At 36.5% G+C, this 13,880-nt stretch overlaps 1 protein-coding gene across 1 annotated transcript; it reads right to left on the bottom strand.

The window, feature by feature from the left end:
- On the bottom strand, positions 1 to 10,092 carry LOC120718992 (deoxynucleoside triphosphate triphosphohydrolase SAMHD1-like). Its single transcript, XM_040007810.1, has 15 exons — positions 8,543 to 10,092; positions 4,714 to 4,874; positions 4,492 to 4,622; positions 4,142 to 4,215; positions 3,142 to 3,309; positions 2,941 to 3,041; positions 2,632 to 2,740; positions 2,446 to 2,537; positions 2,238 to 2,353; positions 2,006 to 2,133; positions 1,324 to 1,353; positions 1,155 to 1,241; positions 892 to 999; positions 699 to 812; positions 1 to 613 (listed from the first exon to the last, which is right to left on the bottom strand). Exons 1-15 carry the CDS (start codon positions 8,549 to 8,551, stop codon positions 596 to 598), a joined length of 1,446 nt encoding a protein of 481 aa, XP_039863744.1. The 5' UTR covers positions 8,552 to 10,092; the 3' UTR covers positions 1 to 595.
- Between the last annotated feature and the right edge of the window lie 3,788 nt (positions 10,093 to 13,880).

The following is a 13,880-nucleotide window of genomic DNA, read 5'->3' as shown; positions in this document are numbered from 1 at the left end:
GAGAAAAGGAGCTTTTATTTTGAATAGACCCGAAATCAACAAACACATCTAAACAGTAAAACAGCTAAAAGTTTCAATTAACCTTTGGTAGGTTTTCATTTAGAGACCCATTACATAATAAAGAATAAATTTTCACACAGTCAAAACTCACAAGAGTACCCAATGCTTGTCTTAACCATATATTGATCAGAGCTGAGCTATGTGATATAATATAATAGTGAAAATTGCGTGATATATAGTTTATGCAATACATGACTTGTTTTAGATTTTAGGTTCTTACTTCACATAGATACATATTGCAGAAAGTAAAAAAGCCTTGCTAACCACAAAACCATATCAACCGGAGATGTGGAAGATTTACAAATCATTCAGTATGTAAATATATTGGTTATATTTAATTTCCAAACTAAACCACTTAGTTAAAATAAAAGACAAAAAACAAAAAGAAGATATTGTAAAATAGACAAAGTACTTAACTTTTATGATTTAAATTCCTGTTTCAGAATCTCTGCAGTATCATTAAAACTTAGTGTCTGAATGTTTAACATCTTCAGATTCACTGGGCGTCTCCTGGTGTTGCTTTTTTGACGTCACTCTAATTCTCCTCCACCTCCTGTATTTATATAAAGTTCATTAGTACAACCAAAAAGGCAAAGTTATAAATCTGTAATTCGTAATTAGGACTCTAATATTAATACCTTTTTCACAGCCTCGAAGCACTTCTTTGCATCTTCCAGACGCTTATCATTACGTCTCTTCCAGTAAACTCTAATATGCTTCTCAGAAAAGCATTCTGGGAGAAGATTGGATACCTGACAACAAGGACAGTGACATAAAAATGACAAAAATATGCAGCAGAAAGTTGCCCTATATATGCACTGTGATTCTGACCTCTTCTGGCTTGATCTTGAATCCAATGGTAGGGTTAAACTTGCTGTAGAAATATGTATAGTTACTGATCGGGTCTTCATTTTTCTTTCCATAGTCAAATTTGGCAACCTAAAAGAGAAGTGTGACAGAGAAGCTGGTGTTTATATTCACATGTAAATAATGGCTCATTGGAGGTTCGCAACGTCTTTTGAAACAAATGATTATTAACAAAATCCAAGATATTAAGAAAAGACTTATTGAAGGCAATTAAATTAAAAACTCACTTTAACTTCAAAGTTGTCGTTTTCATCCTGTTTTCCATCCTTAGGAATGACTTTAGTCAGTTCTGTTTTTAAACGTTTAGTCACGTCCTGAAATAAGGAAGAGAGAACCTGAGCCTTTATCTTATTATTGATATGTTAATCTTGTTTTATGATGAATTCTCATTCTTACCTCTGCTTTCTCTTGGTCTTTTTTCTTGAGCTGAGAAAGTCAGAAAAATTGGAGTGAGAAGACAGAGATTTGTTCATTATTGGTAACAGTAAGAGAACCTTTACCTTACACTCCTTCCATGTGTTTCTCAATTTTCAATTTTTTTTCGGTTTGAAACTGGACTTTTCTTAGATTCCTGAATTCAAGACTTTCTTAGGTCTTCCAAGACTTTAAAATATTTAAATCTACAGCTTGGTGTTTTAGTTCACACATAGAAAAAATACTCAGAAAGTAGTAGTAGTGTATACCTGTCTAGCTCCTGTTAGGGCATGTGTGAAAAGGCAATGTCAGAAAAGCCAGTCACATATCACGTGCTGACACCAGGCTTTATATTAGGTTGATTTTATTAACAACAACAGGGAATAAACATGGAGATTAAACTGGGCTAATAAGAGAGGTTTACTGAATAACTATTAAAGACTATGTATTGAAATTCCTTTCGTCAAGCAACATTAGCGACAAAGATTTATTGTTGCTAAGCGTTTTTTGCAGCCATGCACATGAAAAATTTGTTCCATTGTCAAAACTTTTTGGCCATGACTGCATATTCATAATGTCAGGTTTAGAAATTGTAGATAAGAAAACATCTTCAGCTGTCAATAGTGAACTTGTAATACAAACTCATGAAAATCTAACTGCAGACCTTTATTTCACCCACAAGCTGGTACAAATCTCGACACATTATCCTCTGTATAATCTGTGCTGCCTCCTCCAGAGAGGAAGGGGTGGAAGAACAGGCACCATGGTGGAGTATTTGTTCAATCACTTCATCTACAGAGCAAGCAGAACAAATAAAATGCATGTATAGACAACTTCAGATGTTTTAAAAGTTAAATGAGTAGTTAATTTTAAACACCACACTTCAAATCCTCTACCTGTCAGCTTGGTGTATGCCTCCTTGTGCTTTTTAGCTTTGGAGAGACAGCACGCCTTCCCTTCTGCCCATTTAATTTGGAGGTCCTGACCTGCTTTTAAGAGAGCGTCTTTAATCCTGAATAAAAATGGCCAACATGTCAGTTTTAGGTGAGACAGTAGACAAATTAAATGTTGTGTAGTACTGACACCTGAACTACAGGTACTCACATAATCTCTACTGCCATTTTTACTCTGTGCTGGTAGGCTCTTCTGTGGAGAGAGTTTCTTGTGTGGAACATGTCATACAGATTTGCCATTTCCTGTTGAAAGCATGCCTATAGTTTAGTCACAGATAATGAGATAAATAGCTCGCTCTTTTCAAAATTAATAAAAAAACCCAAAACAGGTCAGCACCTTGTCTCTTGAACAAATGTGTAACTGCCCGTCCACATTACACACTCTGGCAAATACGATAAAGCGTCGATGGTCAAAGTTGTTCTGGATGCCCAGGTGGTGGCAATCCCTGAAATAGGAGTGAGAAGATGTGGATTTCAAAAAACAACCATTCCCCCCACAAAGATGTTCAAAGTATTCCTGAGATTCTTCATATCGTGTAGTAAAACAAACATTATTGAATATTGTTGATGTTCAACAGGAACTGACACAGAGAAATTTAGCAATACAAGTTAAAAGAGGACAGTTTTACTGGATAGCAAGCTTCACCTTGCGAAGTAGTCAAACTTGTCCACATCTATTCCATTTTGTTTGTTTGCCACAATTTCATAGAGAAAGGATTTTTCATTGTTTCGACCTTTATACAACTGCTGTGGAGATGAAGCCAGAATAATAACATTAGGCACAGTTTTTTCCAGGAATAATCCTGACTGATTTCAAAACATTCACACAAAAAAAAACGATGAATACCTCATTCAGAGGTGAATTGTTCTTCACAGATCCTTTAATCATCTCCTTGATAAACACCAGGTCATTCTCATTGTCACCTTCTGTTATCAGTCCGTACTCATTCATCACTGGCGTCAGTTTATTGTCATCCACTAGGTGATCAAACATTAATATAGAGGCATCCTCATGCTGCAAGAACACAAAGACAAGCATTTTAATGATCACAGATTCAAAGTGGACCCCCCCTCCCCCCCCCCAAAACAAACAAACAAAAACACAGGTTAACTTCTCAGGTAATAAGTAATCAAACAACATTTATATGCATTTCAAATTTCAAATGTAACAGTCACAATTCCTTTTACAAAGCCAACAGGTCTGACCTAACCAGTGAAATGCATGTTCATTGTTAATTTACCATTTAGTGGAACTGCTGTAGCTAATGTTACTTGGCAAATTTATTAATTAAATTTTATTTAAACAAATAAAAGCCCCATCATAATAGATGCAAAATATTGACAGCAGTAACAAAAGGAGAGATTTACTGTTCTTCTTTTCACCCCCTGCCTGCACCAATATGATTTTGTTTTTTGTTTTTTGTTTTTACATCCATCTAAATTAGTATTCTTCAGTTTCTTTTACAGAGGCTCAGATTTTCCTAACTTTGGACAGAGACAGTTTGTTTTAAGTCTTCAGTCTTCAGTCACAGTGGAGCTAACTCAGTGAACCTATATTTATTCTGTATGGACTTTGGATTTCCTCCAGGTACTTCTCACATGATCCAAAGATGTGCATATTCTGTTAATATGTATTTGTCAATGGGCCATGTAAAGTAGAGAAAGTGCTCAAAGTGTGTGGAAATAAAGTTTTGTAGTGCTTCAAGTAGTCAATGAGACCAGAAAAACAGCGAAATAATTGCTGGTCCATTTCCATTTTTTTCTGTATTTTTATATATGTTTCAGTTTTTGGAATGACTGCTACGACCCATTTCACACAAACTGAAACTAATATTTTTCTTTCTTACCTCCCATTTTTCACCATTTGGGTCTGCTTGAGGGTTGAACATTCCATCAAAGACATGAGAAAAAGGCCCGTGACCTTGAATTGAAGGGGGGAAAAAAAGGTGAATGTGTGTGAACTTCAGATTGGGTGACTTGTGATAAATTCCTGTAAGGCACTGACAAAAATCAAATAAAAATCTATTTGATTATATTTGGTTATTAATACTTTTGTAAATTTCCAGGAAAAAACAGTCTCCTCCAACTTTCAAACAGAACAACTTGTTTGAAGGAGGGGTGTATGGACTACATGACAGAGCCACCTTACATCTTCAATATAATGCATGTAATACTGAAAAACGCGTGTATGATTTACCCAGGTCATGGCAAAGGCCTGCAATCTGCACACAAAGGACATCTCGGTCATTGATGAGGGATTCTGAGTTCAGTGACTGCTCCTGTTTTGCCCTCAAAGCTTTTACAAGCTCTCCTGCCAAATGCCCCACTCTGTATCACAAAACACACAGTTCACCATGAAAAAAACTGAAAAAACAAACAATTTATCAAAAAATGTGTAACTCCAAACATGTTGACATACCCAACTGAGTGCTCAAAGCGGTTGTGTGACGCTCCTGGAAAAACATAATAACCGCCCCCAAGTTGCTTGATTTTTCGTAGTCTCTGAAACTGGGGCGTGTCTATGATCTTGACAAGAAGTGGAGGTAACTCGATGTGGCCATGGATGGGATCATTAAACACCTGAGTGAAAAAAAGAAAGACATTTTTTTGATAAACTGTGTCTATCTAAAGATGAGTAGTAGCGCTGAGTCTTTTTTAAATTTTTTTATTTATTCTCCCTTAATTTGATTTGTTACTATATTTCACTTCTTATTTGTCATAGACTGCCAACAGGCTCAATATACCATAACCATTAAAAAGGTACATGTGGATGGATTAATAACAGCTGTTGAAAAACCAAAAGGTAACAGTAAAGCATGTAATGCTGTGTGCTGCTCAGGACTGCACCCACACACCCATTTATTTTCCAATGCAAGAGGGAAAAGAGTCATAGAATTAAACAAATAATGTTAAGGAATTAAACATGAACAACAAAAAATATTTCCTAAAAACCATAATCTACAACTTACCTTTTTTCTGTGTTTAACATAACACATTTAACATCTTATGATCAGCCATTTTACTGCAAGATGCTACCAAACAAACACTTTAAGCATATGTGATGCAAGAAAGCCCATAGAGACAAAAAAAATTGGTCAAAGCTGTGATGTGATATTTAGGTCTACATTTACTAGTGCTTTGCACAAGGGGCAGTCACTTCTGTTGGATTTTACTAAAGAGGAACAGTGCCAGTATTTTGGGGGGCATTTAGCCTGATGACACATTTGAAAATATGTAAACATGGGAGTGGAAAGTTCTTTACTGTTCTACTGACAGTGCACTGATTTCTATACCAAGATGTAGCTGCTCAGTTTATCTCAATAATTATTACTATCAAGTAGCACAAATTAGTGCCTTAAAATCTTAAAAATGCCTAAAAAGTTTGATCTCAAGATGGCGGCGCGCACGGGTGCAGCGGCTCTTAGCTCTCCAGTTTGGTGCTCGTTTTTACTTCTAATGTGGATATTTTTGAATGTTTGCAGTCGCCAAAACCTTGTCATTATATTAATGCTGCTATCCTGTATATATTGTACATACTATTGTTTGAGTACTTACGATTGTTTTTTTTGTACTTTTTATATTTTACATTTATATTTATTATTGAAACTTGCACCAAGGGAGTGGCACTCCAATTTCGTTGTACTCTGTACAATGACAATAAAGGCTATTCTAAAAACAAGCACACCCTCCCAGTGAGGCAACAATGTCTTAAATAATAATAATACTGTGGGTAATATGAAAGTGCAGGTTTTATGCATGTTTTTTTTCCTGAAAGCATCATGAGCAGATAAATTTGGGGACGCTGAAGAAGAATAAATGTGGTTTTGATATAAAAGTAAAATATTAAAAATTTCTGTGACTGTGTGAGCTCTTTAGGACTGAGACTCAAGTGGAGCACAAATCCAGAGGGCACATTAAGGAGGTCACAGATGCAGGGATTCTCTTCACCTGAGGTGCAATTTGTTTACAAAAAAAAGAAGAAATACTGATAGTCAGGCGGCACAGGTTGGTGGTATGAACAACCAAAAGTAAATTTGTACAAACAAACTGTTAAAAAAATGAAGGAGACTTATAAATCAACTACAGATAATTTCAAAGGCCGACCAGCCTTTATTCTTACAGAGCCACCTTGAACTCCACCCTCAGGAACTCAGCCTCATAAAGCTTAAGCCCCTCCCCTAAGAACAAACCATACAAGTAATTAATTAGTTTATACTCGATACTCATAACCAAAATATGACAACGATATTCTGTTTATCACTTCTGAGGCTTCGACACAAAAATCACAAATACAGAAATTTATTCACAATGACTAAAAGGCTATTTAAACAAAAGATTGACAAACTGCCCTCTGTTTCTTACTGCTTAGTAAGAGCCCAATTCCTCTCTACTATAAAGAGGTTTGGAAGTTACTATTTCCTGTTCGCAGTCTGTACCTCCAAATGGTGGCAACATGTAATAAAGGAACCTTGAACATTCTGGCAATACTGTTAAATCAACTTTGCAATAAATGGTTCTGAATAGATGGGCCCACTGTGTGACTATTTTATGGTATGAAATGGTATTAGTACAATGCTTAGGAGAATTAGGGGAAGTACGTATTTTATTTCACCTACTTAGGACTTCAAACAAACTATTGAAGGAATAGCATCACATTCACATCTAGCCCACAAAAACTGTATTTTGTGGGCTAGATGTTATAAATTGCCATTCTAGCATGTTGTGGGATATATGTAGTCCTCTAGAGGGCATCGGTTATCCTGTGAAAATCACAATCCTGGGCCAATGTTATTATTATGATGATATAGGAAGAAAACTAATATGGGGGTATCAGGTAGACCTATCCAGAGGCAAGAGCTGCATTATTCCGAACTATTCTACCATGTAAACCTGAAATTGTTTTGTGTGCTTTAATGGAAGCTCCTACAAATACATCTCTGATAAAGTCAACCACTAAAATACCTTCACTGTCAATGCCTTTCAGTTCCAAACCGATACTGTGCCTCTTGATCAGTAGCTAGTTTACACTAATGTCTGGTGAAGACAGTTGGTAGATACGACCCCACCTGCTCTGTCATTTTTGCTGTGACATCATTACACATATATTTCTAGGAATTTCACTTTCAGAACTCCACAGACAGCCACAACACAAGACTGATGCAGCCAATCAAGAAATAAAAAACAAAAAATCTCACTCACTTTTACAATATCACCAATAGTATGTATTACCTTTATTGGAATAAAAACAAAACAAAAACAGTAGCACTGAGGTGACGGCATCATGACATGACGCACCTCTGTTTCTTGAGACTGGAGTATTTGTCTCCTCTTATGCAGTTATTGTGAGCAAAACTGGTCACTGCACATGCTTCATGAATCCAGTGATAAGTTTGAGTTTGCACTTCTTTTGTAGGTGAGGTAAGGACATTTTAACTGATTTATTAATTATGAGCTCACTTCTGCTTTGAAGCAGAAACAATGAGCTTTGAAAATGAGATCTCATTGCAAGGACAGAATAGTAATCACTAGATTAGTTTGCCCTAACCAAATATAGCCCAATATAAAAAAGGATATTCAGTGAAAAAAAGAAGACTTTTTATACCCCTCACTTTTTGCAAGCATGTAGACAAACATCTTGATGATTTTTGTTCAGGTAGTTCAGGTACAGTTCAGGTACAAAGTAGTTAAAATTTTAGGATGAAGTTACGAATATTTCAAAAAACATTTTGGTTCGAAAATGGAACAAGTGCAGTGAAGGCTCATTTTTACTGGAAGGTATTTAAACATGTGCTTGGAAAGCAAATTCAACTGCAGGGCTACATTTGAGCATATACACCTCAGTGTTATTGGCCTTCCTCTAAACACAAAAAGAAACTGACACTAATCTGATGGAAGCTACGAGACCTTTGGACTGTTGTGCATTAAAAATCAATAAAAATTCGAATCTTTCTTCAACACAGAACAAAATTCAGTGTATGCATAGATGTGCTGACATAGGACCTGTTTTTAGTAATGACTAGTAATAACTTTTTAGGGATCTTATTTAAGATTGACTATGGATTTAAAAAAATAAAATAAAATAAAAACATCATCACTGTTTATTGAACGACACAGATAATAATGATGCTTACACTGAGCACTTCTAATCAGGTATAAGGTATAAGACCAACAATTTTCAGACATTATCACACACTAAAACTGCCATGTAAAACTCTAAAATGTAATATTTTAAAGTCTGTTTTAATTACCTTGGCCATGGCGATTGAACTTCAGTCTGCACAAGAAGGATGTCTCTGTCAGCAACATGGAGTTCTGATTGCTATGTACTGCAAGTTCCTCTCTCTATATACAGATATATTTGTTTAGTGTTTTATGATTCTCCTCCACCCTTTGCTCTCATCCTGTTTTTCTGTCTCTCTCTTTGTGGATGTGGCACTTTCACTCCTCTCGATTACACACCTTCACATTTTCACATCACTGCTGTGAAACCTGTGCTTAGGAACATTATTTATTTTCAATAAAGTATTCCTAATTATTTTACTAGAAATAACTGTGATTATTAGAAAGGAAAGTGGAAAGCTTATGACCAAAAAAATGACATAAAACACTCAAGTCTCAGGACTCAAAGTAGGTTTGGAAAAGTAATAAAAAGCCTTCATTTTTCTGGGCTAAATATATCAAAAATGCATCAGTGCACATTGGCTGGCTTACAAATCCAGTTGCCTTTATCATATCTCAACAGACCTAATAGGTACATAAAACACAATATTTTGTTGAACAAAAGGTTCAGCAAAAGATGACTTGAAAACCATTATTTAGTACCAAAAATGTTGCACTGCGAACACTGTTGGCAATTTTAGCTTGGTGAGGACAGCCTATACAACAATGGTGGTGTATCTAAAATGTCAGGCTGGCTCTTAGCCTCTTTATGTGGAGCAGCTTGGACCTCCTGTCATTATGTATGACATACTCTCCTGGTGCAAAGTCCAACAGATTATTCTCTCCGGAGTAATTTCACTCTACAGGTAGTGGAAAACCAATCCCAAAATAATCCTCAGCTGTGGGATCACTCTCAGGGCTGCCTTGTTGATTCAGACTCTGTTGACTTAAAGGCACTTTTCATCAAAAATTTCCTATTGTTTGCTTTAGCATAAGCAAGAATTTTAAGTCAGGAAAAATGAAGTCAGCTTTCCTGATTTAAAGCACAATGATTAAAAAACGTTAAGGCTGAAAATGTAAATAACTCAACTTTAAGAACTCTATACTTTCCTCTTGTGATACAACATAAATCTTCTTTTTTGGAAAAGGGTTTAAGCATCAATGGCCTTGCATCTGTTCATTACCAGCCATTTGATTTTGTACAAAAGTTCCAATCCAGTCTAAGATTATTTTTAATTGAGGTAAATAGTCAAGGTTTTCCTTTGCCAGTAACTCTGGTCATATTCTGGCATTAATAGGGAGGGTTTGTTCACATGTATAGTTTAAATTATTTTACAGTTTGTTTGCCATTTTTTTCTGTGCATGATTTTGATGAGCAGTGGCAAAACAGCAGGTTTTAGTGTACAACATCACAATCAGTGTCAAGAAAAAGCCTTGAAACCTGTCTCCTTAGTTTCCAAAGCTTAAAGGAAAATGGGTCTGCTGTTAGACAAGAGACTACACAGTAGTAAACATGGCCCATATAGTACACACACATACACACACACAGTTTTTTGAGACATGATACTACAATCAAATTAAAAGCTACCTATTTGACATATTTTCCATTGTGAATAAAATATGGGTTTGCAAGTTATTCCACATTTTATTTACATTTTATAGTGTCCATTGTCTTTGTAGTTTTCATCAAATCAATAAATGCAGCTGTCAGTTTTTAATAAAAATTGGAGCCAGTGTTCAATTACAGTTAAATTATTAGTAGAATTTTAGTTTAAAAATTTCTTCAAATTGTCACTATCAATTAATGATTCTACATTCAGAAACAGGAGCAGGCCAGAGAAGTAAAGATGATCAGAAAATGTGTATCTTCAGGGTCACGTCACCTACATAACATTTCCTTTTACATACTCAGTATTTAAGTATGTCTCAGAAATTAAAACAATACTTCAAAAATAGAATGTTAGCATGTTATTTGAAGATGTCACATATCCGATTTTATGTAAAAACTAATTCACTTTCAGGTATCATTTCATGTCTGGAGCCTAGAAGATCTGAAGCAACCAATGCCATCAGTCGCCTGTGTTTTTATGTCTTTTTAGCCAATGAACTACAGTCAAGAATTGTTAAGGAAGGTGGTGAGAGAGTCTGGATCCACAACTCTGTGTATCCAGAAGCTGCACCAAAAAGAACAATTATGCATTTTTCTATGATGTGTAGAATAAACATATTCAATTTTTTGTACAGTGTTTTGTATAAATTCATATTCTTGCTAAATGTGAAGACTTTGTGAATTGTTGCTGTTTCTGTTGACTTTGACTTATTTGTCTTATAATGGCCGATTGTTTAAAGTTGATTTTGTTTCATAATAAAGTTGAAAAACAAAACAAAACAAAACAAAAAAACGAAGATGATTTGTTCATGGCAAGAAAATTCATCTTTTTGGTACTCTGCTTTTTAAAAATATGAACAAGTTTTTTTTTAAACTATGGTTGACAATGTATCAAATCTAAAATTTAACAAAAGACAAAATAAGAAAAATTAAGAAAGTAACAAAATCAAATGCAGAAATTCTAACACTAACTCACTCACAAGTGAGTACACAGTAACTGCATCAGTCACATTGAACCTTCTACAATGAACCATATTTGTACTGTAGCCCAGTGAGACAAACCACTCTTCCTCTCTAGCCTTCTAAATCTGATCAGACATACGTGTCTCTTACCGTTTACTACCAACAGCAGATCACCCACAGAAATTCTGTGATTGTGACATCATGCTAATTTGCCTGCTTTGTAATTCTGTACCTTAAACAAAGAATACTTTAATAAAAGTGTAATTTTCTAATTTAGCAAGTAACTTGATACAATGTGAAGCAAAAAGGGTAAAAACACCAACAGTATGCTAGTGTTCTTCAGGATGAGAAAGAGATCTTTGCTGAAGCTTTTACTAAAGCTCTTATTTCTCACTAACTTGTCACTGGCCTGAAATTTGGACAAATCTGCTTTGGAAACCAGCTTTTACATTTTTTGTTAGGTAAATTGTGGCAGGGCATTCCTTCCAGCTATGCGTTAAATTCTCCTATTAGAAAACCAACACCATGCTATAGGGTAGTTAACCTCTCTCATTCACCGAGGAAAAGGCCAATATGCAGTCAGTGAACTGGAGGCTGTCAAATATTAGATGTATTAATTTTGCGAAATTTCAAGTAAAAAATGGAGCTGTTAATCAATATTTTTGTATGCAAGACACAAAGACTAGAGGAGTAAAGAAGCTGAGGAGATGATGAGATTGATGAGGAAATGTGCATCTTCAGGGCTAGGTTAACAGGATAACCTTTCCAGTGATGAGACACACCAATTCCCATCTTAAAAGCAGCTGAGATATGCTTAAGATAAAACTTAGAAAAACTGGATCCCTGTGACAACACTTTAAACAATACTTTGATACAACTCACGGCTGAAAGCAAAGGGTCACTTGAAGGCTCACATCACAGACAAATACTGTATTTACTTCTACGGAGGAAGCGGGAGCTATGGAAGCCCATTTCCGCCACTAAAAAAAAGGTATCCTATCTTTCTTGAAATTTCAACTTATTAACTCGAAATTTTGATTTATTAACTCAAAATTTTAAGAAAAGTAACTCGAAATTAAGAGTTACTGCCGATCAGTAATCTACGTGACTGACGCCATTTCCTTGTTACCTGGAAGCTGAAGCCCTGAGCTACAAATGCTACAGCTAAGCTACCAGTATTACAGCCAGTCATGAATGCACAAATTGCTGAGTATTTTCAGCGTGGCTTCACAAATGATGAAATCCTTGTGTTATTAGCTGAATCACATGGCGTTAAGATTAGCAAACGTACTCTCGAAAGCGCCAATTTTTTGTGATCCGGTTTTCTGAGGACTGTTCAGCAACTCAATTTGGCCCTGTTAGTGCATATAATTCAAGTATGTATGAAAACTATATTCTGATTTTGTTTATTCCAACAGATTCAGGAGATTTTTCATCACCCATAGTATGAAAACAAAACAAAACAATAGGTAGTAGAGTAACTATACAATTGTTGTCTGATTTAAGGTGACAATCTTCTGCAGCCTTTCTACTGTGGAAAATAGTGACAACTAATGTTAATAAAACATGTTAACTAGTATTTCCTACACCTGGTTTCTGTCATCTAGCTAGGCTAGCAATCAGGTTTCTAGAAGGAATAACCATAAAATACACCATCAGGAGAATAAACCAGATGTTTTCCACTGAATGATCCAAGGTGTACGCTCTGAGGTAGGCAAACAATATGAGAACGACCCCACCAAGGCTTGTAATTCTGGAAATGTTGGAGGGCCAAGAGTAATGCTAGAGTCTCCTTCTCAATTGTGCTATAATTTATCTGATGCTTATTGAACTTTTTTGAGAAGTAGCACACTGGGTGATCAATTCCCCGATGATACTCCTGCAAAAGTACAGCATCTGCACCATAAACACTGGCATCCACTGCTAATTTGAAAGTGCGAGTAAAATCAGGGGCACCTAACAATGGGGCACTGCACAACAGGGCTTTTGCTGAGTCAAACGCTTTCTGACAGTCTGAGTTCCACAAAAAGAGGCATGGCGGACTTGACAAGGCACTTAAAGGAATAACCATTATGGCACGGTAGTATCCACACATACCCAGAAACCAGCGAAGCTGACGCTGTGTTGTTGGTACTGGGAAATCCAAATTGGCCTGACCTTGTCCGTTAGAGGGAGTACCTGCCCCTGTCCCACCTGTTCCCCCAGATAGGTAACCACAGCATTGCCGGACTCGCACTTGGCAAGATTCACTGTCAGGCAGGCATCCTTAAACCGGGCAAAAACTTCCCGCAGCGTGTCCATGTGCTCTGGCCATGTTGGTGAATAAACTACAATATCGTCTAAGTAAACTTCACAGCCATGGACACCCAATAGCACCGTATTCATCAGCTTGAGGACCAAGATAAAACAAGTAAAACAAATGAGCCTCAAGATCCTCCAGGATTTTCGAATTTTCCAAGCGTGCCCCAGAGCTTGGTCCCTGGTGCTCATGCAACCCATCCACCTCAGGTTGGTAAGTGGGTGATCCCACCGTCACAACAGGGGAGCCCATGTTGCTATGACTCCTTTCATGGACCACATATTTCTTCAACATGTTGATGTGACAGACCCGGGACTTTTTCCGCCCACCTGGGGTTTTAATCAGATAATCTATGTCACTGATTTGGTGCTCAACCTCATAAGGACCACTGAAGCAAGGCTGAAGACAAGAATCCACGATGGGTAGGAAAACCAAAACATGCTCACCAGGCAGAAAGGTACGCTTGAGGGTTTTCCTATCATACCTCACCTTCATTTTACTCTGGGCATTAGAAAGCGAGCTCCGTGCCAGCTCACACGCAGCGTGCAACCTCTCC

This window comes from Simochromis diagramma, unplaced genomic scaffold (genome assembly GCF_900408965.1).
Source record: "Simochromis diagramma unplaced genomic scaffold, fSimDia1.1 OVJJ01000545.1, whole genome shotgun sequence".
NCBI classification, from domain to species: domain Eukaryota; kingdom Metazoa; phylum Chordata; class Actinopteri; order Cichliformes; family Cichlidae; genus Simochromis; species Simochromis diagramma.
The sequence above is the reverse complement of the archived record's forward strand: the minus strand, read 5'-3'. Positions and strand labels throughout refer to the sequence as shown.

What these genes read in the sequence shown, in the direction of transcription:
- LOC120718992 (XM_040007810.1), bottom strand. An exon ending in CGCTTTGAGCACTCAGTTGG is followed by an intron (nt 4,623 to 4,713) that starts GTATGTCAACAT and finishes TTTGTGATACAG; the next exon opens with AGTGGGGCATTTGGCAGGAG. An exon ending in ACAATTCACCTCTGAATGAG is followed by an intron (nt 3,042 to 3,141) that starts GTATTCATCGTT and finishes TCATCTCCACAG; the next exon opens with CAGTTGTATAAAGGTCGAAA.